At 48.3% G+C, this 26369-nt stretch overlaps 2 protein-coding genes across 2 annotated transcripts; one reads left to right on the top strand and one right to left on the bottom strand.

The window, feature by feature from the left end:
- Nucleotides 1-14741: 14741 nt before the first annotated feature.
- LOC123165571 (uncharacterized) lies at nt 14742-15873 on the top strand. Its single transcript, XM_044583242.1, has 3 exons — nt 14742-15102; nt 15246-15370; nt 15535-15873. Exons 1-3 carry the CDS (start codon nt 14932-14934, stop codon nt 15644-15646), a joined length of 408 nt encoding a protein of 135 aa, XP_044439177.1. The 5' UTR covers nt 14742-14931; the 3' UTR covers nt 15647-15873.
- Nucleotides 15874-17652: 1779 nt separating this feature from the next.
- LOC123165570 (pectinesterase) lies at nt 17653-20422 on the bottom strand. Its single transcript, XM_044583241.1, has 2 exons — nt 19134-20422; nt 17653-18570 (listed from the first exon to the last, which is right to left on the bottom strand). Exons 1-2 carry the CDS (start codon nt 20200-20202, stop codon nt 17876-17878), a joined length of 1764 nt encoding a protein of 587 aa, XP_044439176.1. The 5' UTR covers nt 20203-20422; the 3' UTR covers nt 17653-17875.
- Nucleotides 20423-26369: the final 5947 nt, after the last annotated feature.

Raw genomic sequence — 26369 nt, 5'->3', positions numbered from 1 at the left:
ATACGGGGTCACCAAGGTAGAATTCTATAGAACTGTGTAGTGTGCTTGAGACCAAGAATGCCCGTCCCTACATATTATTGAGTCCCCTCCTAGCGTACCTTTTCCAGTCAATCTCCCCTCATACCGCGATTGAGGGAGACCAATCTTCTTAAGGTCAGGAATGAAGTCAACACAAAACCCAATGACATCCTCTGTTTGATGGCCCATGGAGATGCTTCCTTCTGGCCTAGCGCGGTTACGGACATATTTCTTTAGGACTCCCATGAACCTCTCAAAGGGGAACATATTGTGTAGAAATACAGGGCCCAGAACGACAATCTTGTCAACTAGATGAACTAGGACGTGCGTCATGATATTGAAGAAGGATGGTGGGAACACCAGCTTGAAACTGAGAAGACATTGCGCCACATCAGTCCTTAACCTTGGTAGGATTTCTAGATCGATCACCTTCTGAGAGATTGCATTGAGGAATGAACATAGCTTCACAATGGCTAATCAAACGTTTTCCGGTAGAAGCCCCCTCAATGCAACCGGAAGCAGTTGCGTCATAATCACGTGGCAGTCATGAGACTTTAGGTTCTGGAACTTTTTCTCTGGCATATTTATTATTCCCTTTATATTCGACGAGAAGCCAGACGGGACCTTCGTACTGAGCAGGCATTCAAAGAAGATTTCCTTCTCTTCTTTGGTAAGAGCGTAGCTGGAAGGACCTTCATACTGCTTTGGAGCCATGTCGTCTTTTTCGTGCACACATTGTTGGTCCTCCCGTGCCTCCGGTGTATCTTTTATCTTCCCATACACGCCCAAGAAGCCTAGCAGGTTTACGCAAAGATTCTTCGTCACGTGCATCACGTCGATTGAAGAGCAGACCTCTAGGTCTTTCCAGTAGGGTAGGTCCCAAAATATAGATTTCTTCTTCCACATGGGTGCGCGTCCCTCAGCGTTATTCAGAACAGATAGTCCGCTGGGACCCTTTCCCAAGATTACTTGTAAATCATTGACCATAGCAAGTATGTGGTCACCGGTACGGATGCCGGGCTTCTTCCGGTGATCTGCCTCGCCTTTGAAATGTTGCCTTTCTTTCGACATTGATGGTTGGTCGGAAGAAATCGACGATGCCCCAGGTACACATTCTTCCTGCATTTGTCCATGTATATACTTTCGGTGTCATCTAAACAGTGTGTGCATGCGTGGTATCCCTTGTTTGTCTGTCCTGAAAGATTACTGAGAGCAGGCCAATCATTGATGGTTACAAACAGCAACGCATGTAGGTCAAATTCCTCTTGTTTGTGCTCATCCCACACACGTACACCGTTTCCATTTCATAGCTGTAAAAGTTCTTCAACTAATGGCCTTAGGTACACATCAATGTTGTTGCCGGGTTGCTTAGGGCCTTGGATGAGAACTGGCATCATAATGAACTTCCGCTTCATGCACAGCCAAGGAGGAAGGTTATGGATACATAGAGTCACGGGCATGGTGCTGTGATTGCTGCTCTGCTCCCCAAAAGGATTAATGCCATCCGCGCTTAAACCAAACCATAAGTTCCTTGCATCACCTGCAAACTCCTCCAAGTACTTTCTCTCAATTTTTCTCCACTACGACCCGTCAGCGGTTGGTCTCAACTTCGCGTCTTTCTTACGGTCCTCTCTGTGCCATCGCATCAACTTGGCATGATGTTTGTTTCTGAACAGACGCTTCAATCGTGGTATTATAGGAGCATACCACATCACCTTGGCAGGAACCCTCTTCCCGGGGCGCTCGCCGTCAACATCACCAGGGTCATCTCGTCTGATCTTATACCGCAATGCACCGCATACCGGGCATGCGTTCAAATTCTCGTACGCACGGTGGTAGAGGATGCAGTCATTAGGGCATGCATGTATCTTCTGCACCTCCAATCCTAGAGGGCATACAACCTTCTTTGTTGCGTACGTACCGTCGGGCAATTCGTTATCCTTTGGAAGCTTCTTCTTCAATATTTTCAGTAGCTTCTCAAATCCTTTGTCAGGTAACCATTCTCTGCCTTCCACTGCAGCAATTCTAGTACGGTACCGAGCTTTGTGTTGCCATCTTTGCAATTGGGGTACAACCCTTTTTTGTGATCCTCTAACATGCGATCGAACTTCAGCTTCTCCTTTTCACTTTCGCACTGTCTCTTTGCATCAACAATGACCCGGCGAAGATCATCATCGGGCACATCGTCTGGTTCCTCTTGATCTTCAGCTTCCCCCATTGCAGCATCACCGTATTCAGGGGGCACATAGTTATCATCATCCTCTTCTTCTTCGTTGTCTTCCATCATAACCCCTCTTTCTCCGTGCTTGGTGCAAACATTATAGTGTGGCATGAAACCCTTATAAAGCAGGTGGGTGTGAAGGGTTTTCGAGTCGGAGTAAGACCTCGTATTCCCACAGCTAGGGCATGGACAACACATAAAACCATTCTGCTTGTTTGCCTCAGCCAATGCAAGAAAATTATGCACGCCCTCAATGTACTCGGAGGTGCGTCTGTTACCGTACATCCATTATCGGTTCATCTGCGTGCATTATATATAATTAAGTGTGTCAAAAACCATTACAGAACATCATGAATAGATAAGTTACCAAATTAATAGAAGTTCATCATCACATTAAAACCAAAGTACATACATTGTTCTCATTGAACAATATATAGCTCTCGAGAGCATCTAATTAAACCATACATTGAAACTATCTAAAACATTTCAATGCAACAACAAAGGCGATCATAATCGCAACCAAGGTAACAATTCATCCAATGGCATAATGATACGAAGCCTCCGTATGAATGGCATATTTTCTAATCTTTCTAATCTTCAAGCGCATTGCATCCATCTTGATCTTGTGATCATCGATGACATCCGCAACATGCAACTCCAATATCATCTTCTCCTCCTCATTTTTTTTAATTTTTCCTTCAAGTAATTGTTTTCTTCTTCAACTAAATTTAACCTCTCGACAATAGGGTCGGTTGGAATTTCTGGTTCACATACCTCCTAGATAAAAAATATATGTCACGTTGGTCGGCATAATTGTCATAAACAATAAATGAACCAAATAGTTATAAAAGATAATATATACCACATACGAATCATAGACAGGACGAGGTCCGACGGAGGCGGATACCAAAACCATCACACTATATAATAACAAACAATAATAAAAGTAAGAAAATTACACAAGTATCTATCTAAATCATACAAGTAAGAACTTTTTTCTTTTAGAAAGAAGATAAGATCAAGAGGCTCACCACGGTGGTGCCGGTGACGAGATCGGCGCGGGCGATCAACGGCGGTGAGGACGAGGACGGGACAGGACAGACCGCCAAATCTAGACAAATCTCGAGCAAAATGGAGCTTGGACAAGGAGCTTCGAGAGGAGAAAGCTTAAGTGTGGCTCGAGCATTTCATCGAACACCTCATGTGCATAGGAGGTGAGCTAGAGCACCACAAAGCTCTCCAACGGCCGGCTAGAAAAATAGAGTAGTGAAGTGCTCTGCTCACGGGCGAGGGGGTATATATAGGCATCTCATTGGTCCCGGTTCGTGGCTGGAACCGGGACTAAAGGACCCCCTTTGGTCCCGGTTCCAGCCACGAACCGGGACCAATGGTTGTGGGCCAGGAGCGAGGCCCATTCGTCCCGGTTCGTGTCTGGAACCGGGACCAAAGGGGACAGACGAACCGGGACCAATGCCCCACGAGGCCCGGCCGGCCCCATGGACTCACGAACCGGGACCTATGCCCCCATGGGTCCCGGTTCGTGACCGAACCGGGACTAATGGGCTGGCCCGGCCTGGACCAAAGCCCTGTTTCTACTAGTGTCCACCCGTACCCAAACCCGGCGGGTGCCATCCCTACTAATAGACTGGTGGTCACGGAGGTGGACGACGGCAATTTTGAGCCAAAAGAGCCTGAGGAAGCGCGCGCGTGCTACGGCAATCAAATAGGTTGCATCCTACGGACAAACGCCACCATCAACGATGAGAAACTAAAGAAGATACCAGATATGAAGCAGTCGCTCCTAACTAAGTTGCACCAGGTATTCTTGTTCCCGGGCCGGGATGAAATCAAATATACTGATCCAGATAAAGACCCGGCAATGAAGAAGATAAACAACGCGCCATGAGCAAGTTTAGCACCGCGTTGTCCGCCTGGAAAGTAAGGGTGAAACATCGAATCATCGACAAAAAGGAACCCTACTCCGAGATTATAAAGGATAATCCGACAATTACGGATGAGCAGTTTGAAATATTCAAGGCGGCTTGTGTTGTCGAAGCTGCCAAAGAAAAGTCGGAGTATATGAAGGGGCTCCAAGAGAGGAACATGGGGTGCCACCACCTCGGAAGCCATGGTTATGCGGGGAAGAGGTCTATATGGCCAAGGAGGATGCGGAACGCGAAAGTCTGGGCACCCCAGACCCCTTGGCGGAGTTCACCGTCCCGCAGGAGCGTGGCGTCATCAGGGCTCGGTACCGTTGGGACCCAGTCAAGAAGGTTTTCGAGATGGACGCGGTCACGACGGAGTTCATGAGACTGCTGGTAATTTTTAATTTACCCCCTAATTTTAGCTTCTGATCAATTTGACTGCACGTTTAGTCATATTTGTAAACGATCCTTGTTCTTTTTGTAGAAAGAGCAGCACAGGATTGCGGCCGAAAGCGACTCGCCATCTGAGGCGTTGCCGAGGCCCAAGTGGGACACCCCATTCAACTGGGCATTGAACATATTGAAAGGACTCCCGGTGGACACTCGGCCGTCGTATGGACGCGTGCACGGCATTGGAGACGGCGCCACATGGAAGAAGTACTACCGTGAGACCACGGAGGAGAGAAAGGAAAGACGGAGGTTAAATGAAGAAAACATCGACAAGAAGGTTGCGATTGTGGTTGATAAGAAATCAGCTGAGACAGTCAAAGCAGCGATAGCTGCCGCAAAAGAGGAGATTGCAGCTTCGTATAGTGTCTTGGTTCCGGCTATCGTCAGTTGGACCAGGCAAAATCCAAATAAGGATGCAACGGACTTTCCCCTTTCCAACTTCTTGGGGAGCAGCTCGACTAGCGTTGCACCAGCACCTGCTCCTGCACCGGCTCCCGCACCTGCTCCTACACCGGCTCCCGCACCTGCTCATAGAAGCCCGTCTTCTGTCTCGGACGTGCTCGGCGGTGCTTCGTCTTTGGCTGAGCTCGACGCCCTCACGGTAATTGTCACACCGGCCCTCTTCAATATATGTATAATCTCTCGTTTCCATTGCCTTTCGGATGTCTCATGTCGCAGACATGTCTTTGCAGGCTGATGTAACCCCGTGCACCATACTGTACACCATCAGCGGCCAGAAGGTGGACGTGAGGAAGGCGACGATAATGAAGCCGAAGGAACAATTGTTCCACAGCCGGCCGATCCCCCCTGACGTCTTCAAGGTTTCCGTGGACAATGTCAAACCGGGGCATGAGAATTTGGCTCCTCCGGTAGCACTAGGAGGAGATGACGATGAGACCCCGTGGTGGCTTGGCGATTGGAAGCGTTGGGTCCTGTTGTGGCCGAAGAGTCTGCTTCGTCTGGAGGCGGCCGGGAGCACACCCACGAGCAAGCAGACTCAACAAGGTATGAACACCAACACCCCACCTACCCAATTAGCGTCGCCTATCGTGCCGGGTGAGGAAGAGGCTCCATTAGTGGTTGATGACGTCACCGCCATCGAAGAAGCAATGCATGATGCCATCGATGAGGATGACGATGTCCCTCTACAGTATCTCAATACCGGCGCCTCTGGCGACGGAGGATTGATGGCTCAGCAGTATGAGTACTCAAGGATTGAGCGTGATGAGTTGGTGCCTGAATTGCCAGAGGATGAACATATTACAGGCTCACTTCCAGTAGGAAAGAAGCATAGGAAGAGATCGAGAAAAGGCAACAAAGATGCTTCTATGATCCAGCCGCCTCAGCAGCCTCGGGTTCAAGACCGTATACCCGGTGATCCGGTCCTACCTAAGGCAGCGGTAGAGGCCATGTACGGCGATGTAAGGAGACTTCATGACGATGTGCTGCAGAGAGAGAAAAGCCTGATCGCCTTGAAAAATCCAAGATACCCGCTCTACGTGGTTAACGTGCCGCAACAAAGGTTGTACGTCGACACATTCCCCGCGGAAAAGTTCTTCCTTCGATTCGATTACATCTTCGACATGTTTCACTTGAAAAGGCTGGATTTTACGTTTGTTCACCTTTTTGCCTTGCACATGAACCACATCATCAGGATTGAGCAGATACCATATATCTGTGTCGCTGACCCGTATTCATGCACGAAGGCTTATTGGCAGTCTGCCCAAAGCACCGTGAATACGCGAGTAACTACATCGCCGATTTCATGGTCGCCAATAAGGACAAGGAGACGATTCTCGTGCCTTATCATCCCATGTAAGTCATCCGCAGATATCTTTCCTTCGATTTCAATCATTCATTTGCACGTGTGGAGGCTAATTTGAGGTGTACTTATTTTGCGCAGTGACGGGCATGCCATCCTCATCATCCTTTACCCCGATTCTCCCACGCTCTTTACTTGGACTCGTCGAAGAACATGAAGAAAAAGGATTACACCCACATCAAGTCTGTTCTCGACAGTGCTATCTTTACCTACGGCATACGGGGTGGAGAGATCAAGACCAGGAAGACAAAGAACCGCGTGCCAGCCTTCGGCCATAAGACCGACTTCTGCTGCATCCAGCAACCAAGTGGTACTCTTAGTGATGGATTCTATGTCCTCCACCACATGCTGGAGTACAGACGGGATCAGCAGAACCTTCGCATGTCACCTAGATCCGGCGATGCCCATATTCTGCAATGGGCAAAGAACCTAGGAGATATCCCAGATCATCAACTTCGAGCTGAGTTCTATCACATCCAGCGTGAACTTGCCCAAATCATCATGAAGGAGGTCGTCGAAAAAACAGGGATGTTCTATGAAGAAGGGCAAATGGCGCGGGAAGACGTGCGAACACGCGTATCGGCTTAGCGTCTCGACCTGAAGCCTTTCACTACGCTCGGGGACTATCTCCCTGACTTGGATGGATGGCATGACATGTTGGAGTGATCGACGATAATGACAATGTGTCCGTTTAGTCCATACTTTCTCTATGACGAAACTTTGAGTTATGCATGACGAAACTTTATTTGTGATGTAATTAAACCGTCTTCCTCAACTAGCGAAGATCACTCTAGTTAGGGAATTTTTGGTACGATGAACTTTGTTATTTATGCTTATGATATGTTGCTTCTATTTTTGCCAAGTCTGTCTCTTTTTGATGCTCAACTATATATGTTGCATATCATCGACTCATGTGACAATGCAGGTGCATAGATCATCAAGGGCGAAGAAGTGCTACACCAGGAGTATACGACGAGTGACCGGAGTGTCAGGCCTAGGTGTACCGGTTTCCGAGCGACAGCCAGTAGTTAGTTTAATTAGGTTCACGCTAGTGCGAGAGAGGGATACGAACCGACGCCTCAAGAAGTACTACATTATATATGATGAGACATGTCATGTAACTTGTATAGCTATATCGTGATTATGATGTGACGACATGATTTGTGTTGGATGATATGATGATACTATTATGTGTATGATATGATGAGCATATTGCATGTTTATGATACGATTAGAATACTGTATAAAACCTATACAAAAACATCGCAAATACGCAGCAAAAAAAGATATGAGAAAATATAGTAGTAGCGCTCTTTAGCGCTGGACAGGGAAACGCTACTGTTAAAGCACTTAGCAGCAGCGCTGGTTTGAAAAGCGCTACTACTAAGTAGGTATAGCAGTAGCGCGTGTCAAACCGCGCTACTACTAAAGGTTAGCTATAGCGTCGTATCAGTAGCGCGGTGCCCCACACTACTGATAGCCCTTAAACCCGCGCTAGTGCTAGACTTTTCCCTAGTAGTGATGTCCTTGTTCCGCTTCGCCCTAGCGGTGACAGTTCCCTATCCATGTATGAGCCTGTTTTAGAAGTATGGTATGAGCCTGTTTTAGAAGTATGTTGCGATCGAGACGTTTCTAGCTTTTTAGTAGTAGTAGGCTAGTATGTTTTGGTTCTAAAAACTGGTGCTTGTAGCTCGCTTGTTGGTTTCCCTTAATGAAAATCGGAGACGGAAACCCTTCTTTGTTAAAAAAAAGTACATACAAGTACATATACATGGACCCAAGACACCACTTACACATATAAACCTAAAATGTCTTCCTCTTTACTCTCTTTTTGTCTCGCTCCTCTCTCATATCCAGAATGAAGGCAAGAGCGATGGCACTAGAGACCGTGAGTTGTGGCCCGAGTAGCAGGACAGGGACTATGGAGACGAGCAGCGCAATAGAAGCATGAGGGGGGCGAGCTCAGTGGGCCTTTGAATCCGCTATCCCCGCCTCCGGATCTAGCCTCTCGCTGTCAACCTCTGCATCCACTGCACTCATATTTTTCATGGGTTGAGAGGAGTTAAATTTTAGGAGGTCGAATTGCAAAAAAAAAAATTAGGAGGTCGAATCGCAACCAAAGCATACCGGCTACCAGTTCCACATAGTGGCAAAGTGTGAAACAAAGCGAAGCACAGGTCAATAGACTTCTCGGTAGGCCATGTGTGGTTATTGGGCCAAATTAGTTGCAAAATCTAAGAGCAATTTCAAAGATAAGAATGGGTCGTCGTCCGATATGGTCCCCAGTACGCTCTGCCACTGGCTCCAATTAGGGCACATCTATACCTCGCTTGTAGTGGTGACATGCTCTCGTCGCCCCGCAACACATGTATTGGGCTAGGCCCGCATGACCGTTACTAATTTCTTTTTCTTGCGAAGCTAGCCAGGACTCAAGCGTCTGCGTTGTAAACAAAACTAACATCTGTTTAGTGTAGGTTAGATGTGATTTTTTTGGTCTTTTTATAATTTTTTGTTTCCTCTTTTTCACTTTTATGATTATTTCACAATGTTTTAAAAATATAATTATTTAGAAAATTTATTGTATTAGTCTTATAAATATGTTTATCATGTTTAAAAAAATGTGCATAGTCTACTTAAAAAAAATCACTGTTCCTTTCCAATACAAATAATAAATTATTACAGATGATCATATGTATTAAATGTTGGTCATCTTGTATTTAAAAGTATTAATCATGTATTACAAAGAATTTCCATAGTGTAACCCGAAAATGTTCATTATGTATTTCAGAAAAATATTCATAGTGTAAACCAAAAAAATGTTCATATCATATTAAAAATATGTCATCGTCCATTTGAAAAAATATATACAATGTGTATTTCAAAAAATATTTGTTAAAATGTTCATCATATATATTGAAAAATATTCATCATGTAATTAAAAATGCTCATCATATAGTAAAAAGTGTTCATGTATTTAAAATATTATATTTTATAAGAAAGGAATATAATAAGAAAATTAAATAAATTAAAAGGAAAATATATAAAATATAAAGAAAGAAAAAAGGGGCGCCAAAACAAAATGATGAAACAAATGGGCATTGGGCTGGCCCATGCGGGAAACAAAGTTATATATCTCTCTCGCAATCGGCAAGGTAATTTCCAAAATCACAAACTAGAGGGTACCCTTTGCAAAGGCCATTCTCACTTTCCACTCGAGGCACATTGATTAAGCGAGACATGACACAACGTGGGTGTTTTGTGCATTTTTCATTCATTTGTTTTTTCGAAACATTTTATCTCTTGAACCGCGCGTCCAAATCACGAACCGTTTCACCGTTGCGTTTCTCGCGTCGAGATCTACCAAAACTAGAGATAAAATCCTCAAGTAGGTTTGGACGAAGTTTTTCCCCAAAAATAGGAAATATTAGAAGAAGAAAAAACAAAAGCGGGAAAAATGAAAATCTAAAACAAAAAATGGTAAAAGAAAAACCCTAAACGAGAAAAAAAATGTCAATAGTACGACCGTGTTTGTCACTTTGTTGGAACCAATTGTGTTTCCCGAAAAGCACAGCTATCTTTTTCACTTTTTCAAGAAGCACACCTGTGCTTTTCACTTTTAAAAAACAAAGATATGCTTCACGTCAAAGAACAGTTGTGGTTTTCCACGAAGCCCAACCATGTTTTTCACTTTCGAAAGGCACAATTGTGCTTCACATGAAAACATAGATTTGCTTCACGCAGAAGCACATATGTGTTTTTCGCATAGTGTGCTTCATGGAAGAAAAACAAAATTAATTTAAAAATCACGAAAACTAGGGAAAACCGAAGAAAAATGCAAACCTAAAAAAAGGCGTGCAAAAATAAAAAAAGATGATCACAGGACATGCGGCGGCTGAAGACACTCCATGCGCACTCGCAATACCCGCAGGGAAGTCCCTGTGGGGTACTCGTTAATTAGTCCATCCCGGGTATTCCTATGTGACATGGATTGCGTCCAACTGTGGACGCATCGCACATGGGCGAGCGAGCAAGTGGGCAGGCCCATTTCAGCAGTAAGTGAAGGTTGTCAAGCCGAGTTTCATCGGTTTTGTGATCCTTCTAGAAGGTTCCCGAACCAGATTTTACTTTATGTTGCTTTCTATATTGGTTTTCTAATCTGTTTTTCTTATTTTCTTTTTTTCATTTTGTTCGTTCTTCTTTTCTATTTCTTTTTTCGCAAATTTTATAATGTTCAAAATCATAAACAATGTTCATAAATTTCATTCTTTTTAGTAAAAATCAAAAAATTGACGTGTTTTAAAAAATTATTAGGAAATTAAAAAATGTTGTGACATTTTTTCATGCACTTTATTTGTTTTCCATTTTCAATAGTTTTTCAGGAATTTCAAATAATGCCTGTGTTTCAAAAATTGTTTGGAATTTCAAAAAATGTTCCTTTTAAAATTTGTTCACAAATCCATAAAATGGTCCGAATTTCAAAAGATGTAATTTAATCATTTTTTGGTTGGATTCGAGTTCTTCTTTTCTATTTTTTTGTCCTAATTTTTATCCAATCCTTCAATTTTGTATTTGGGGGGGGGGGGGGGGGGGGTCTTTAGTGAATCGACTTGACCGTCTGGATTCAGTAATTTTACAAAAACTTTTGAATTATGTCTTTGAAATCATAATCAAAATTTGAATATTTTTTGTGGGTCGTATCTCCAAATCAATTTCAGTATTTGTGGAACATTTATGATTTTCCTAAAACATTTGAGTGGATGTTTCTGAAATCTCTGTTAGGTGATATTTCAATGATGCGTGGTTAAAAAATTTACAAATCACTGTGGTATAGAGTGATGTGATTGTGGATCTTTTTCGAAGTTGCACTGAAACTTGTGCGTGGAATTTTTCTGAATCGCATAGCAGCTTGGATATTCTTATGTGGAATAGTTCTGTTGTCTTCAAGAAAAAATGAATTCTGAGGAGTATCTCTGCAATCAATCTGAAATGCTTCTGAAATCGTTCACGGTTTTGAGGTCGTGTGAATTGTCCATGGAATACAGCTGAGATTGTGTGAGTATGACTGAATGTCTCAGAAAGTGAGAGCCGAGAAGCTTTGTTGATTATTATTTTCTGAAATATAGTGAAATGCTCTGGAAGGTAACTCTCTGAACTAGCGATCTAATCAGTAGGTGTGCTTGAATTTGGTTTACTATGCTGAGGCACACAATGATTCGATTTTAAAATCGGTGCCGTGGTGTATCTCCCATCTTTTTTCTTTCTTTCTTTTATTGGTTGCAACAACTCAGGCCACTGAACTCAGGTGTGTCGGCTTCGACCAACAGAAACCAGTCGAAATCACTCATGCGGTGCGACACTGAAGTAGCTAACACTCCAAAGTTTTCCAAGCAAGTGTGATTGTGATATGTGACTCCTCACCCAACATTTCCAGATACACGTACCCCTCTTTGCCTCCACTTGGACTGTTCTGGATGCCAAGGCTACTTATAGCATCTACCTGGTGGCAGCCTGATTCCTACAAAAACATGATTACGAAGACACACCTGGAAGCAAACGAGTACCTTTTCATCGAGCACCAAAATCATGGAAAAATCAAAAAGATATCATTAACTGCCCCCGCTCGAAATAATGGTGTTATCATCTGCTTTAGCTCATCATACGCGGTATGGTCGCTGTCGTGTGGACCCGATCCCACATGTCATATGCACTACTGCACCGTCCAGTACTGTAGAGGATCCCGACCCACATCACACTTGTTTGGCCTACATGAGCATGAATGATTGAAACACTTGCTCTCAAAATGGAATAGAACGATTTGATTGCTGAAACAGAGCCGCGAGAGTGTTCAGGTACACACCGCTAATGAGCAAAGTGCTGCTTCACTCCTGAAATTATTTTTCATTCATGACAAATTTAGTGATATCATTTGAACCTGGCAAAATTAGAACGTTTCTTATTTTTCGTGGCAGTTCCCACCCAATGTTTGCCATGTCATAACCCTCCATTTTGTGGCTTAGATTGCACCGATGCTAGAAGACAAGATAACCACCCCTCCCCTCTTTCTTAAGATCGCTGCCCCGTTGATAACGAGATGGTCACATGGCAAAGCAATTGTTTAGCACAACTACCAATTCTTGGCGCGCATCATCGGATAAGGCTAGCTGTTGCTGTCACGTCAGATTGGGGATTATTTATGCTGAATCCGATTGAGGAATGTCATATACATCTACGATGATAATGTTGGTGAGGTAATGGCCCTGGCCCATCGACCCCAACGAGGCAAAACCATCAGCCGCGTATGATTATTATACTACATGTAGATTGACACTGCTAATTGTGCCAAAGCTGGCTGATTGCAGTGGCCATCTCTTTCTTACATTTTGTGTTCTTGTGTGATGCAAGCTAAGGACAGTTACATTTTTTAAACAAGTAAAATATTTACTCCCTTCGATCCATAATTTATTACATACAACTTACTCCCGCAGGCGACTCCGGGAGCCAACCCTAGCGCCGCCCTCTTCTCAACCCCTACCCTGGCCTCCCTCCCCTAGCCGCCGCCGGTGGTGTCACTGGGCCGCGTGGCGTAGGCGGCGGCGGGGCCTCTTTCTCCCGCGCTCGAGGTGTACGTACGTCACGGGGTAAGACCTTTCGCGGCGACGACGTCGGTCGTCAGGCCCTCCACGGGCCCTGCCCCCTCCCCTCGACGGCCTGGCGTCCCGGTGGTGTTGCTCCCCCTTCCTGCGGCGGCTCGTGGGGTTTCGGGGGGTGGGGACTCGCTGACGACGTATCTTATCCCCCCATCCCAGATCCGAGCGGTGGCGGCGGTGGGCGTGTGGGTGGTGGCGGCGACCTGGCTAAGGTGGTGGCGGGGCGGCCGGTGACCAGGCTGCTCCTTTCGGGGTGGAGCGGCGCTGGGCGTCCATGGCCGGGGGGCGGGCTGCGTCTTCGGCGGCGTGCCACAACTGCTGCAAGGTGGCTCGGGGCTGCTCCTCGGGGCCTCGGCGAGGGTGTGAGCTATTACGGCGTGGTGGTAGCTCATGGTGGTGGTCTGGATTGTTTCACGGCGGCGGCTGAGGACTCTCCTCTAGCGTCAGCCCGTCGGTGAGCGGCTTGTATCGGCCTTCGATTTCTCTCCTCATTGTCCGGGCTCTACCTTCGTCCAAGGGCTGGCCCGCTCCCAGCTACGGTCCATTGCTCGTCTCACGCCCGTTGCTGCGGGACCGAGCTCGTCTCGCGCCCGGCAGCAGGACCGAGCTCATCGTGCGCCCGACAGCAGGACCGAGCTCGTCTCGCGCCCGGTAGTAGGACCGAGCTCGTCTCGCGCTCGGCGTCTGGACCGAGCTCGTCTCGCACCCGGTGCAGCACAACGGGTCGATGGAGGCCAATTTTGGCCGGCCTTTTGGGTCTCGACGCTGGGGGGCGCCCAGGGGTGTGAAAGGCGAGGCCTTTCCACTTGTCTCTTTAGTTGGGGTAGCGACAGGTCTTGGGTGAGGTGGTGTCAAGGTCTTGGATGCCGGGGCGGCGGCCCTGATGGTGGTAGCGCAGTGCTCATGGGCAAAGCCCGTGGCTTGGTGCTACCCGGTGACCATGGTCGTGTGGGCGGCATGGTGGCCAGGGTGTGGCGTTTGGTGGCGGTGAGTGTTGGCTGGGGTGAAAACTTGTTCTATCTTCGGACGGAACGGCGGCGGCGTAGCGCGTTCCCTTCTTGAAAGCGTCGTCGCAGCTCTCGTCGGTCATCGTGTTGATCCAGGGGAAACTCTGACCCCGAGTCGGCCGGTGGCGGCACGTTGACGTCGTAACCTTCTTGGAGGCGCCACCTTGGAGCACACGGTTCATCATATGCGGGTTCATCTTTTGTGGTAGTGTGTTCATCGTGAAGGCCCTGATTGCTCTCGTAGTGTTAGGGGTGGTGTTGCTGCACTCAGCGTCTATGTATCCCGCCTTGGGTGTGTGCGTGTGTTGTCGTGGATGCATTTGTAATTGGGCTGTGGTTGATCATTGCTTTATATATAAAGCGGGGCGAAAGCCTTTTTGGGTAAAGTTATAATAGACCAGTGACAATTGATATAAATATAAATCGGAGGGAGTAGCATTTTGGTCTTAAGATATGCACAGTTTTGAGTATGTATAATGTATCTATAGCGACATGGATTACAAAAATGCAACTGAAATGCAGAAAGTCCAACAAAAACAAAATCATCAGACACCTACCATGGAAGGCCACGACGCACCAAGTGTAGCTTGCAATAGAAAAATAGATAGATATTGCAAGCTTTGCGGTTGCTGCTGCTTCCTTCCTTCCTTCAGATGATTGCCACCCCGGCCCCTACAACCTACAAGAAAGTACAAACACCTTGTTAAAGTGCCATGGCTCTGTAACTGGCCATACCCTTCCTCCCTCTTCCCAAGAAAATCATTCAGAATTCAGCATATAGCCAACACAAGGTCCTCTGCTCTGCTGAACCCCAGACTCCTCACCAGAGACCAACCAGAAAATGGCGTTCAGAGGCTACTGCCACCCTCACCCTTCTTCCTCCATGGCCACCACCGGCCCGAGATTCGGCGCAAGGAGGCCGGCAGCAGCCTTGAGCTTCAGAACCTCTGCAGCCCATGGATGTAACCAACCATCCTCGCACCTCTCCTTTGCTGCACCAACCAGCAACAAGGTACTATAAATTATCTTGCACTGGTCGATGCACACTTGCATCATCCATGTCTATGCTTGATCCAAGGAGACATCTCGGTTTCCTCTCTGAACTGTTTTTCTTTTTCGAATAAATCCTCTCTGAATTGGTGGTCTGATCGGCAGGTGTTCGAGGACCAGGTGAGAGGGATCGTGTGCTACAGGGACGACAAGGGGGAGGTCGTCTGCGAGGGCTACGACGAGGGCCCGAGGCTCGGAATGCGGCTGCCGGAGAAGGCCTGCTTCCCATGGTGAGTTGAACTGATCATCTGATTCTCAATGTTTTTTTCTTCTCTCCTCTTTGTAGACTACTGCTTGGTAGCAGAAGCATAGAAAGAGGTGTTTGTTGCCTGCTGGAAAATTCTTGTGTCTGATGATCAACCTGAAACTTACTCATTTTGTGCTGTGAGAACAGGCCTGTGGGAGTTCAGGTCACCGATTTCATCCGCCTTGCGACGCTTCGGGTCTTCGAGGACGGCGCCGACGACGGTCTTCTGCACAAGAATGATCAGAAGTGGCAGCTCTGAATTGATAAAGGGGTGGGGGGGGGGGGGGGGCACCGATCAAGTAAGAGCAATAATTGGAATAACCGGAAGCACAGCCATGTGTGCCAAATGCCCTGCCTAACTAGCAGTGATATTTTATTCTGCAAACAGCCTGGTTAATATCACCCGAATTACTTCTATTTTGCTTTCGTTGTACGTACTACTAGCATAATCCTTTTATACAGAAACAGTTGGAAAGGTTTCTGAAAGGGCGAGATCTTGATACTACTTGTGTCGACGAAAAGATAGACGGGGAGATCTGAATATCTGATCACTGCAGCCAGCCCATTGCAATATGTGGCCTGTGACTGCGAGGTATCATCCTCTGTTCTCACTGGACAGGGAGTTAAAGAACTTTAGAAAGTGATTTTGGTGAGTTAATTGCTCAAAACCATCAGATTTGAGGCTAGGGTACTCCAAAACTATCATTTTTGTCGAAAATCACAAAAGACCACCACTTCTGCGCCAAGTGGATAACAAATCGCACTGATTCGAAATTGAGCACGTCTAATAGCAAACCTGACGGGTGGGACCGCTGATGTGGCAAAGACTAATCCTAGTCGATCTTTGACCAGCTGATGTGGACGAGGGTCCCACCTGTCAGCTCTTCTCTCCTTCTCTTATCTCCTCTCCTCCTTCCTTCCAACAGGAGCGGTGGAGGAACAACAGCAGCGACTGGCCCTGCTAGCTCCGGCGAGGCCGAACCCCCGCACCCCAGCATGCTCCGGCGTGACCGAGCCTCCTCCCCCACCCACCCGCCCCTGCCCGCTCTGGCGAGGCCGAACCCTCGCGTGCCCGCGCCCCTGCTCGCTCCGCGAGGCCAAGCCCCCGCGTGCCCGTGCCCCTTTCTCCCTGCGGCGAGGCCGAGCCCCCGCACGCCCGCGTCCCTGCCAGCGAGATCCCGGCACTCAGCCGCGGGATGAGGCGGGCACGGGGCGGGGCTTGCCGGAGAGGCGAGCGCGAGGCGGCGGCGCTTGCAAGGGCCGGGCGGCGGAACTGCAGGCGCTGGGCGGCAGCACTGCAAGCGCCGGGCGGCGGAACTGCATGCGCAGGTGGCGGCGAGGCTGACGCGGTCGGACCAGGAGGGACGGGCGCGCTAGGAGCGGCGGCGGCGGCCAGGTCGGCGACCGGATCGAGCAGGGGATGGCCGGGCAAGACGAGCTCCACCTCTGGCTCGCCGGCCATGGCGCTTGAACGGCGGACTAGGAGGGATGGCGGCGCGACGCGACCAGGAGATGGACGGTGTTCAGAGGAGGGTGCAGCGGCGGCGGCGCGATGCGACCAGGAAGCGGAGGAGAGAGAGATGAGGTAGGAAGAAAGAGGAAGAAGACAGTGGGGATGACATGTGGGTCCCATGGCCACCTCAGCATCTTATCCACATAGGTCTTCCATGTCACCCTGACGTGTGGGCCAAACCTGTCAGTTTTGCTGTCAGCCGCGACAAATATGCAAATCAGTGGCATTTGTTACTCACTTGCCACAGAGTTGGTGGTTTTTTGTAATTTTTGTCAAAAATGGTAGTTTTGGAGTACCTAGCCTCAGATCTGGTGGTTTTGAGCAATTAACTCGATTTTCGTTGAAAGAAAATCACAACAACGTTGCAGTTAGCAAAATTATGTCGACCATGCATGGAAACAAACAGAGAAGAAAAAAAGAAGAAAAACTATGTTCATCTCTATCTCTCGCTTTTTTGAAATTAACTATGACTAGCGAATCAATCATCAACACTGATAATAGAGAGCCAAGTCGGTAGAACTCTCTCTCGTGGGTCTGAAGCTGGATGTTGTGTGCATGTCGCCATCATTGTGGACAGTCCATACAGTAGGATCTCCCTAACCTCTTGCTGTTGCTGCACGCCGTGTCATCACCAATTATCAGCTTCAGCGATACAAAACTCAGTGGACTTCGTAGTTCGTACCCACTTGGAACGCACGAACCACTTAGAAAATGGCAGTATCTGGCCCTAATACTAGATCAGAAATTCGTAGTAGAAAAGTTTTGCGTTTATACATTACTAAAATGATCATCTGCATTCCAAATAGTAAAAACTGCTGATTGGTTGTACACCTCACAGATCCAAAAATCATCTGATTCAGTTGGATCATGACACAGTAGGATTTGACAGAACTTACTGAACATCTTGCAGAAATTAACGCAGTAACAGTCCGAGATTAACCTCTGAATTATTGAGATCACACGTACTGGTTTAGTTCAAATGCCTTGGTCGTAGGGGAAGGAGGTGGCGGCGAGCCAGTCGTCGCCGTAGATGAACTTGTCGACGGCGAACTGGGCGGCCTCGTCGTAGTCCATCTCGTGGAACCCGGCCCAGCCCACGCGCGCGTCCGTGCCGGCGCCCGGCCCCTCGTTCCCGTACTCCCCGAAGTAGACCGTGTCGGCGCGGCCCGGCTCCGCGCCGGGCCAGCCCGTCCACCCGTCGCGGTCCACGAGCGGGCCCAGGTAGGACTCGATGACCACGGCCCGCGCGTACGCGCCCCACGGCCGGCCGAGGAAGGTGCGGGTGCGGACGCCGCTGGCGAGCAGCTCCGGCGAGGCCTCCACGGTGCAGTTGTGCACGGCGAAGCCCGTGTCCTGGTTCGGGTCGCTCCTGGACTGTGCCGTGAGCACGTTCGACTGCCCCGGGACCGGCGCGCCGGCGACGAGCGCGCACGCCTGGAGCACCGCCGCGGCGTTGCCAAAGGCCAGGTCCACCGTGCCGGAGAGCGCGCACTCGCGGTAGAACTGCCGGAAGGAGTGCGCGTAGAGCGCGTCCTGGTGGCCGTCGACGGCGCAGCGGTACGCGGCCGCCATGTCCGCGTTCACCCGCAGCGCCACCGCCTGCCCCCTCGCCGCGCCCGCCGTGTTGCGGAACGCGATGTCCCGCGCCAGGAACCCCTCGCCGGACACCCCTGCACGTTCATGCATGCACGTCTGATCAGTCAATCCCAGCCGTTTGATCGTCGGCCCCGCTCGTTGGGACCGGAAGAATAGTGTTTTTGTCGATGAGCTGTTGTCGAGCGAAGCTAGCTAGGGTTAAGAGTTAAGAGCGGCCAACATTCTGACAGGTGACCGGCATGCAGGTCCATGGTGATGTTTCGGATTTTAGCTCGAGGAGCGAACACGAACACATGCATGTGATGGATGAGTGGCATCCGACTCGACTCACGCACCTCTGGAATCTGGACCCGCATGCGCCCAAAAACGTAAATTTAGATAGATCTGCGTCAGACCAGATTCCTAGGTGATGCATTATCCGTGCATGATGTGTCCTACACTTGACTATTCTATCACTGCTCAGAGTCAGTGAGCCTCGGTTACGTGTACGTGAAGAACAATGCCACGGTCCACAGGCATCAGCAGCGTGCGTGCGTGCGTGCGTGCATGGCAACACGGAGCAATGTGGCGTGCGTGCGCACCGCGCTGACGCTGTGCAGGTAGAGTTGGTTAAGATGTAATGATAGACGATAATTACCGACGGTGGCGGTGCGGAAGGTGGTCCAGCCGTCGACGGCGCTGCGGCTGCCGGTGATGACCGTCACGTCGCGGCCCTCGCCGACCAGCGCGATGTTCGTCTTGTACGGGGGCACCTCCACGTTCTCCACGTACGTCCCGGCCTTCACCTGGATCACCGTCCTCGCCTCGCTGTTGTTCGGCGCCGCGGCGACGGCCTCGCCCACCGTCCGGAAGTTCCCCGTCCCGTCCTTGGCCACCGTGATCACCGTCTCGCCGCTGCCGTTGTTGCTATCGCTGTTGCCTCTGTCCTCGTTGTCGTTGCGGCTGTCGTCGTCGTTGTCGTTGCGGCTGCTGTCGTCGTCGTCCCCGTCACTGTCTTCGTCGTCCTGGAGCAGGCGCCGGTTGTGATGGATGATCTTGGCCACCGTGGCTTGGAAGCTGGCCGCGGACCCTCCACCGCCGCTGCGGGCGACGAGGGAGAGCGAGTTGGAGACGTGCTCGTAGGCGTCGTCGAGGGAGGCGAGGAGGCCGTCCATCCGCGGGCCGGAGGCGCCGGCGAGGCCTTCGAGGCAGGTGGCCTTGTTGGTGAGCGCGGCGGAGAGGTGCGCGCGCACCGAGGGGAGGCCCTCGCCGGGGGACGCGAGCAGCGACGCGGAGCGCGAGAGGGAGCTCAGCGTGGCGTCGTGGAGCTCGAGGCAGTCCTGCGCGGCGCCGCGCCGGAGCGGCGTTGTCGAGGACGACGGGGCCGAGAGCGTGGAGGAGAGGACGGGGGAGAGGGAGGAGACGGCTGAGAGCGCGCCGCGGAGGGAGGCGAGCGCAACCGAGAGGATGTTCGCCGGGAGGAGGGGGACGGTGATGGACGACGCCAAGAGATGGGCCGTGGCGGCGTCGAGGTGCACGGCGGCCGACGCGAGGCAGGACGCCGGGTGCGGGGTGGTGCTGCAGATGGCGTGGACGGTGGCCAGAGGGGCAAAGGCGGTCTTGGAGGCCTGACCGTGGTGTTTCTGAGGGCGGCATTGGGCTGTGGTGGCAGTGGCGACGAGCACCACAAGGGTGGAGATGAGGAGAGCTGGCGAGAGAGCAGCCATGCCGGCCGGGAAGAGTGTGCGAGTATGTGGCAGTGAGCTAGAAATTGGTAGTCAGACACATATATAAGTTCTCATGGTTTGTGAGTTGTCCTTGCGAGAATGCTAACTCCAAGTCACGGAAAATTACAAATAGCCACATTTCAGTCGATTGAATTTTGAAGTTGGGCTATCGATTTTGGTCGAAGGAAGAAACAGCCAGAGGGGAGGAAGAAGTTTGCTGCGCAGGCTACCCCAATATCTATCTTAGGGTTTTTTTTTTGTGTGTGTGTGTTGGGAGGGGGGGGGGGGGGGGGGGGGGCTATGTTACATGGTACGGGGATACGGATACGGCGGAAAACGGCATTTCCTGAAAATAGATACAGTGAGTATATGTACAAATGCATAGATAAATCAGCACCAGAAAACATTTTTTTAGAGAATGAGAAAATTGACGTATATGAAGTAACCTGATCTTTTTCGTTCAGGTGATCTAAAGAAGTTGCTACCTTTTCATGTCCCAACTCGTTGAATGCAGTCCTTGTGTTCCTTGCAATCATCAACGGCGTTACTACCAGACCCAGTCCCAGAACGAGCAACAAAGGATTGACTGTTCGACCTACACACCACTCCCTAGATGCCCTTCGTTCTCCCCTAAATTTTAATCCATAGTCCTAAAAACAGAGATCTTGGAGCAATTTATTGAAGCTTACTTGCGTATAGACTCCGGATGGCGAGAATGGAGACGAGGTCTGAGGTGCCGGCGGCGGCGCCGAAAGGGAGTCTAGAGATGCACCGAAACGAGTCCTCGTGATTTGGCAACTGCAGGTGATGTCGAGTAGGCCTTCTGATGGGCTACAGATTGAGTGGTAACAGGCCTTAAGTATCCCTGGTGCATCCCAGCGTGTCCCGGACGTATTCTGATTTATTTTCTTTATTTTAATTCAAAATAATCTGATACATACGGATGCGCGTATCCCGCCCGTCGGCGTATCCCTATCCTGGTGCAGTATCCTGCCACCGATTCGGCACTTGTGTGCCGTATCCCTGCAACGTAGGGGGGTGGTGTGGGGATTCGTCGGAGAAAAAACTCAACGCGGGGGGGGGGGGGGGGGCCTAGAAGGATTGGCGGGGGCGGCGAAAGACCAGCGGGGAGGACGGGGCGACAAGCGCCGGTGGTCCGTGCTAGCGGCTTGGGGGGGGGGGGGGAGATTGGGTGGGGAAGAAGAGGTGGAAGATGATGTCCTGGACGTTGGATCTTGATCCGGCGGTTGAGATGAAATCGACTGACCACTTCAAATTTTTCAGTCGACTGATAAGTAGACACTCCCAGAAAAAATACCTGAAGTTTCTTCTAGTCTTTAGATCGAGTTAATTATACGTTGATACTTACCATAATTGAGGTAATCTCAACGAATTGGTACCACTTTTCAAAAAGGGTGTGGCTAGGTTTCAGTCGGCTGAGACTTAAGGAAGTTTCAATCAAGTCATATAACATGTAAGATTATTTTTTTTTACCTTTTTGCACATATTTTAATGTAAGATCCTACGAGTATAGCGTCGATTGAGACTTAGATTTAGCAAAAGTTAACCAAAAAAATTACAAATCCGTACCAAGTTTGGGGCTCACGGCTACAAATTGAGCTAAACTCTATATAGTAGACACTGAAACTGATCAATCCCCTTGCTTTGTATAGACACTGAAACTGACCAATACCCCCCTTGCTTTATATATTAATAACCATGCAAATAGTCCTTGTTTACGAAAAAAGGGCCACCGGGAAAACACGCTTGCCAGGTTTCCTTTTTCTAATTTTTGCACATTTCGTTTTTACATAGCTTTTATAATAATGTGAAATTATGTTTAGCGCATATCAAAAAATGTTCAGCATATCATATATTAAAAAAATGTTCATCACATCTTATATTAAAAAGTTCATTGTATATTTAAATAAGATTATTGTATATTAAAAAAAGTTCTATGTATATACAAAAATTGTCCATCGTATATTATACAATAATGTTCGGTGTGTATTTACAAAAAAAATCGCATACTATAAAGGTTCATTGTAAATTTTAAAAATGTTGACAATATTGAAAAAACTACACCGTTTATTACAAAAGCTATATAAAAAAGAAATATACGATGTGATGAACGTTTTTGTAATATAAGATACACTATTGTAATATATGATGAACATTTTACAATACGATGAGATGAGCATTTTTTCATTATACTATACATGGAACATTTTTGTAATATACGATGCAATGAACATTGCAAATAGATTAACATCTTAAAACAATTCGTATGCGGTGAACTTTTTGAATATCCGAAGAACATAATTGTGTATTATTACAAAACTTATATAAAAAAGAAATGTGCAAAAAAAAAGGAAAACCTGTAGAATACCCAAGATCTAAAAAAAGATAAAATAAATCTGAAACAAAAAACAAATAAAAATGGAATAGTCGAAAAAGGCCAGGACGTGTCTAAAGTAAGAGTATAAAAATAAATATGCCTCCACTTTAACACAAGCAAAGCATTGGCGTAGTGGTCACTGCGCGCCCTCTGTTTTCGGTCCGTGCTGGTTTTATTTCTCATACGACATGTCTATAGAGGGAGTATAAAAATATTTAGGCCTCTACTGTAGCGCAAGCGATACATTGGCTTGGTTGTCGGCACTCGCGCACCGCGTACAGTCGGCTTCGGTTCGAATCCTCGCGTGCGCCTTTTTAGGACCCCCTTTTCCGCAAACAAGGGATATTTGCATGATTAAGTTTGAATGAAGGTTTTTTTTGCGCAAAAGGACATGCATTCCCTAACTCTCGCTTTAAGCGAGCACAGGGGAAACCTGACCACCGATGGGCCGGCCCAGCAGCGCGGGAGGCTACGGCCTGTTTTTTTTTTCTGTTCCTGTTTTTTGCCTTTTCTCATAAACAAGGGATATTTGTGTGATTAAGTTTGAATCAAGGGGTTTTTTCGCAAAAGGACATGCCACGTAGGCCCCTAGCAGACGGGCACCCCTATTTCTTGCTTTAAGTGAGCACAGGAGAAGAAGCCTCACATCGGGAGGACCCCAGATGGGCCGGCCCAGCAGCGCGGAGGCTACGGCCTGTTTTTTTCTCTCTTTTCTATTCTTGTTTTTTGCTTTACTTTTGTACTTTTCTTTATACTCTTCTTTATATATACACACATACAAACAAAACATTCTTCGAAAACACATATGAAAAATGTGAACGAGTATTTGAAAAATGTCAAATAAGTATTAAAAATGTTGAACGAGTATTTAAAAAAATATTGAACAAGTATTTAAAAATGCTGCACAAGTATTTGAAAATATTGAATAAGTATTAAAAAATATTGAACGGGTATTTGAAATTCTTTGAATAAGTATTGAAATTTTCAACAAGTATTTTGAAAATTTTGAATAAGCGTTCGGACAATGTTGAACATGTATGCAAAAAAATGTTTTCAACATATATGAAAATGTAGTGTGAAAACGAAAACAAACATAAGAAAAAACAAAAATGGAGAAGAAAAAAACCAAACAAAAAATGGAGAGGGAACAGTGAAAACAAGGACTCATTTGGACTTAAGTTGCCTCATCCTACTATAATGTCACAACCCAAAGTCTGTTCTAGTGGTCAGCTGTCGTTGCAAGCTGGAGACCAAGGTTCAATTCCCTGGCGTGCTCTATTTTCTGTTCGCGTTTTTCCTTTTAATGTGCCTGATTAGTGTCGACCCTTCAGCGAGTGATCCTCTGCTCGCTCCCGTTTCTGTTCACGTTTTTCCTTTTAATGTGCATGTGCGTGAACGGGGCGGCCCGATTAGTGTCGACCCTTCAGCGAGTGATCCTCTTTCAGCTCGCTTAAGGCGAGAAAAAGCTCTCACGCTAGCAGTGGCGGAGCTAGCCAAAAATAATTGGGAGGGAGGGTGGACAAATGCTAACAAACATCTCCCTAAAAAAAATTCATCAAAAAATGATCCAAGGCTGGGGGGCCTCAACAGTCAGTTTCAGCGTCAATACGTGCTTATACAGAGTTTAGATCAATTTATAGACACATGGCCCGGACTTGATACTGACTTGTATTTTTTTTAAGTGGTGCCAATTCGTTAAGTGATCCTCTTTCAGCTCGCTCCCTGGTATTTTTGTTCGCGTTTTTCCTTTTAATGTGCATGTGCGTGAATGGGGCGGCCCGATTAGTGTCGACCCTTCAGCGAGTGATCCTCTTTCAGCTCGCTTAAGGTGAGAAAAAGCTCTCACGCTAGCAGTGGCGGAGCTAGCCAAAAATAATTGGGAGGGAGGGTGGACAAATGCTAACAAACATCTCCCTAAAAAAATTCATCAAAAAATGATCCAAGGCTGGGGGGCCTCACCAGTCAGTTTCAGCGTCAATACGTGCTTATACAGAGTTTAGATCAATTTATAGACACACAGCCCGGACTTGATACTGACTTGTATTTTTTTAAGTGGTGCCAATTTGTTAAGACTTTCTTAATTGTGTTATCAATGTGCAATTAACTCTGTTTGGTTGGTTACTAGGGAATCTATCCCCTACAGTGTGTTTGGCAGCTTGAGGGATTGGGAATGAGTTTATGATGGGGAGTTTGTGAAGGGATTAGACTTGGAAGTATACTATTAGTCCTAATCCCATGTTTTGTGTGTGGCGGGAATTCAAAAGGGGGTTATTTTCTTTTGTTTGGTTCACGGGTAATGAGTGCTGCGCCCGTGGGATTTCCCTCCTTCCGTCTGCCACCCCAACAGTGGGATGTGTTGAGATCCCCGGTGCTTTGGCCCTGGCTTGTAGATAGGTTAGGTTTAGTTTTTCGTGGCGGCGCGACTTTGATGGCGGCGGCGGCGCTTCCCAGTGAATAAATTTCCTCGACTTCCCTCACCTTTGCGATGCTCCCAATGGCGGCGCCGACGATTCGATGGCTCGTGTCCCTCGTTGCTCATCTAGATCAGCGAGGCTAGGTTTTCCAGGTTTGGGCTTACAGTTGCAGTTTCCTTCGGGGACGACGGCGACGACCTGCGTGAGAGGATAGATGTTCTGGTGTTGGGTTTGCGGATGGCGGCAGGCAGCTGATGTCTACTACACAACCTTCTTCTTGTAGACGTTGTTGGGCCTCCAAGTGCAGAGGTTTGTAGGACAGTAGCAAATTTCCCTCAAGTGGATGACCTAAGGTTTATCAATCCGTGGAAGGCGTAGGGTGAAGTGTTGGGAATCGTAGCATAATTTAAAATTTTCCTACGCTCACCAAGATGCATCTATGGAGTCTACTAGCAACGAGGGGAAGGGAGTGCATCTACATACCCTTGTAGATCGCGAGCGGAAGCGTTCCAATGAACGTGGATGACGGAGTCGTACTCGCCGTGATCCAAATCACCGATGACCGAGTGCCGAACGGACGGCACCTCCGCGTTCAACACACGTACGGTGCAGCGACGTCTCCTCCTTCTTGATCCAGCAAGGGGGAAGGAGAGGTTGATGGAGATCCAACAGCACGACGGCGTGGTGGTGGATGTAGCGGCTCTCCGGCAGGGCTTCGCAAGCTTCTGCGAGAGAGAGAGAGGTGTTGCAGGGGAGGAGGGAGGCGCCCAAGGCTTAGATATTGCTGCCCTCCCTTCCCCCCACTATATATAGGGCCAAGGGAGAGGGGGGGCGCAGCCTTGCCCCTTCCTCCAAGGAAGGGTGCGGCCAGGGGGGGAGTCCTTCCCCCCCAAGGCACCTCGGAGGTGCCTTCCCCCTTTAGGACTCTCCCTTTTTTCTTATCTCTTGCGCATGGGCCTCTTGGGGCTGGTGCCCTTGGCCCATATAGGCCAAGGCGCACCCCTTACAGCCCATGTGGCCCCCCAGGGCTGGTGGACCCCCGGACCCCTTTCGGCACTCCCGGTACAATACCGATAAAGTGCGAAACTTTTCCGGCGACCAAAATAAGACTTCCCATATATAAATCTTTACCTCCGGACCATTCCAGAACTCCTCGTGACGTCCGGGATCTCATCCAGGACTCCGAACAACTTTCGGGTTTCCGCATACATATATCTCTACAACCCTAGCGTCACCGGACCTTAAGTGTGTAGACCCTACGGGTTCGGGAGACATGCAGACATGACCGAGACGCCTCTCCGGTCAATAACCAACAGCGGGATCTGGATACCCATGTTGGCTCCCACATGCTCCAC

The sequence above is a fragment of the Triticum aestivum genome, chromosome 7D (genome assembly GCF_018294505.1).
Source record: "Triticum aestivum cultivar Chinese Spring chromosome 7D, IWGSC CS RefSeq v2.1, whole genome shotgun sequence".
In the NCBI taxonomy this organism is placed as follows: Eukaryota; Viridiplantae; Streptophyta; class Magnoliopsida; order Poales; family Poaceae; genus Triticum; species Triticum aestivum.
This window is presented reverse-complemented; position numbering and strand designations above follow the sequence as displayed.

Coding starts and splice junctions, on each gene's coding strand:
- LOC123165570 (XM_044583241.1), bottom strand. CDS start 20,202: ATGGCTGCTCTCTCGCCAGCTCTCCTCATCTCCACCCTTGTGGTGCTC. Junction 18,571..19,133: donor CTTCCGCACCGCCACCGTCG/GTAATTATCGTC, acceptor ATGAACGTGCAG/GGGTGTCCGGCGAGGGGTTC.
- LOC123165571 (XM_044583242.1), top strand. CDS start 14,932: ATGGCGTTCAGAGGCTACTGCCACCCTCACCCTTCTTCCTCCATGGCC. Junction 15,103..15,245: donor CTGCACCAACCAGCAACAAG/GTACTATAAATT, acceptor TCTGATCGGCAG/GTGTTCGAGGACCAGGTGAG. Junction 15,371..15,534: donor GAGAAGGCCTGCTTCCCATG/GTGAGTTGAACT, acceptor CTGTGAGAACAG/GCCTGTGGGAGTTCAGGTCA.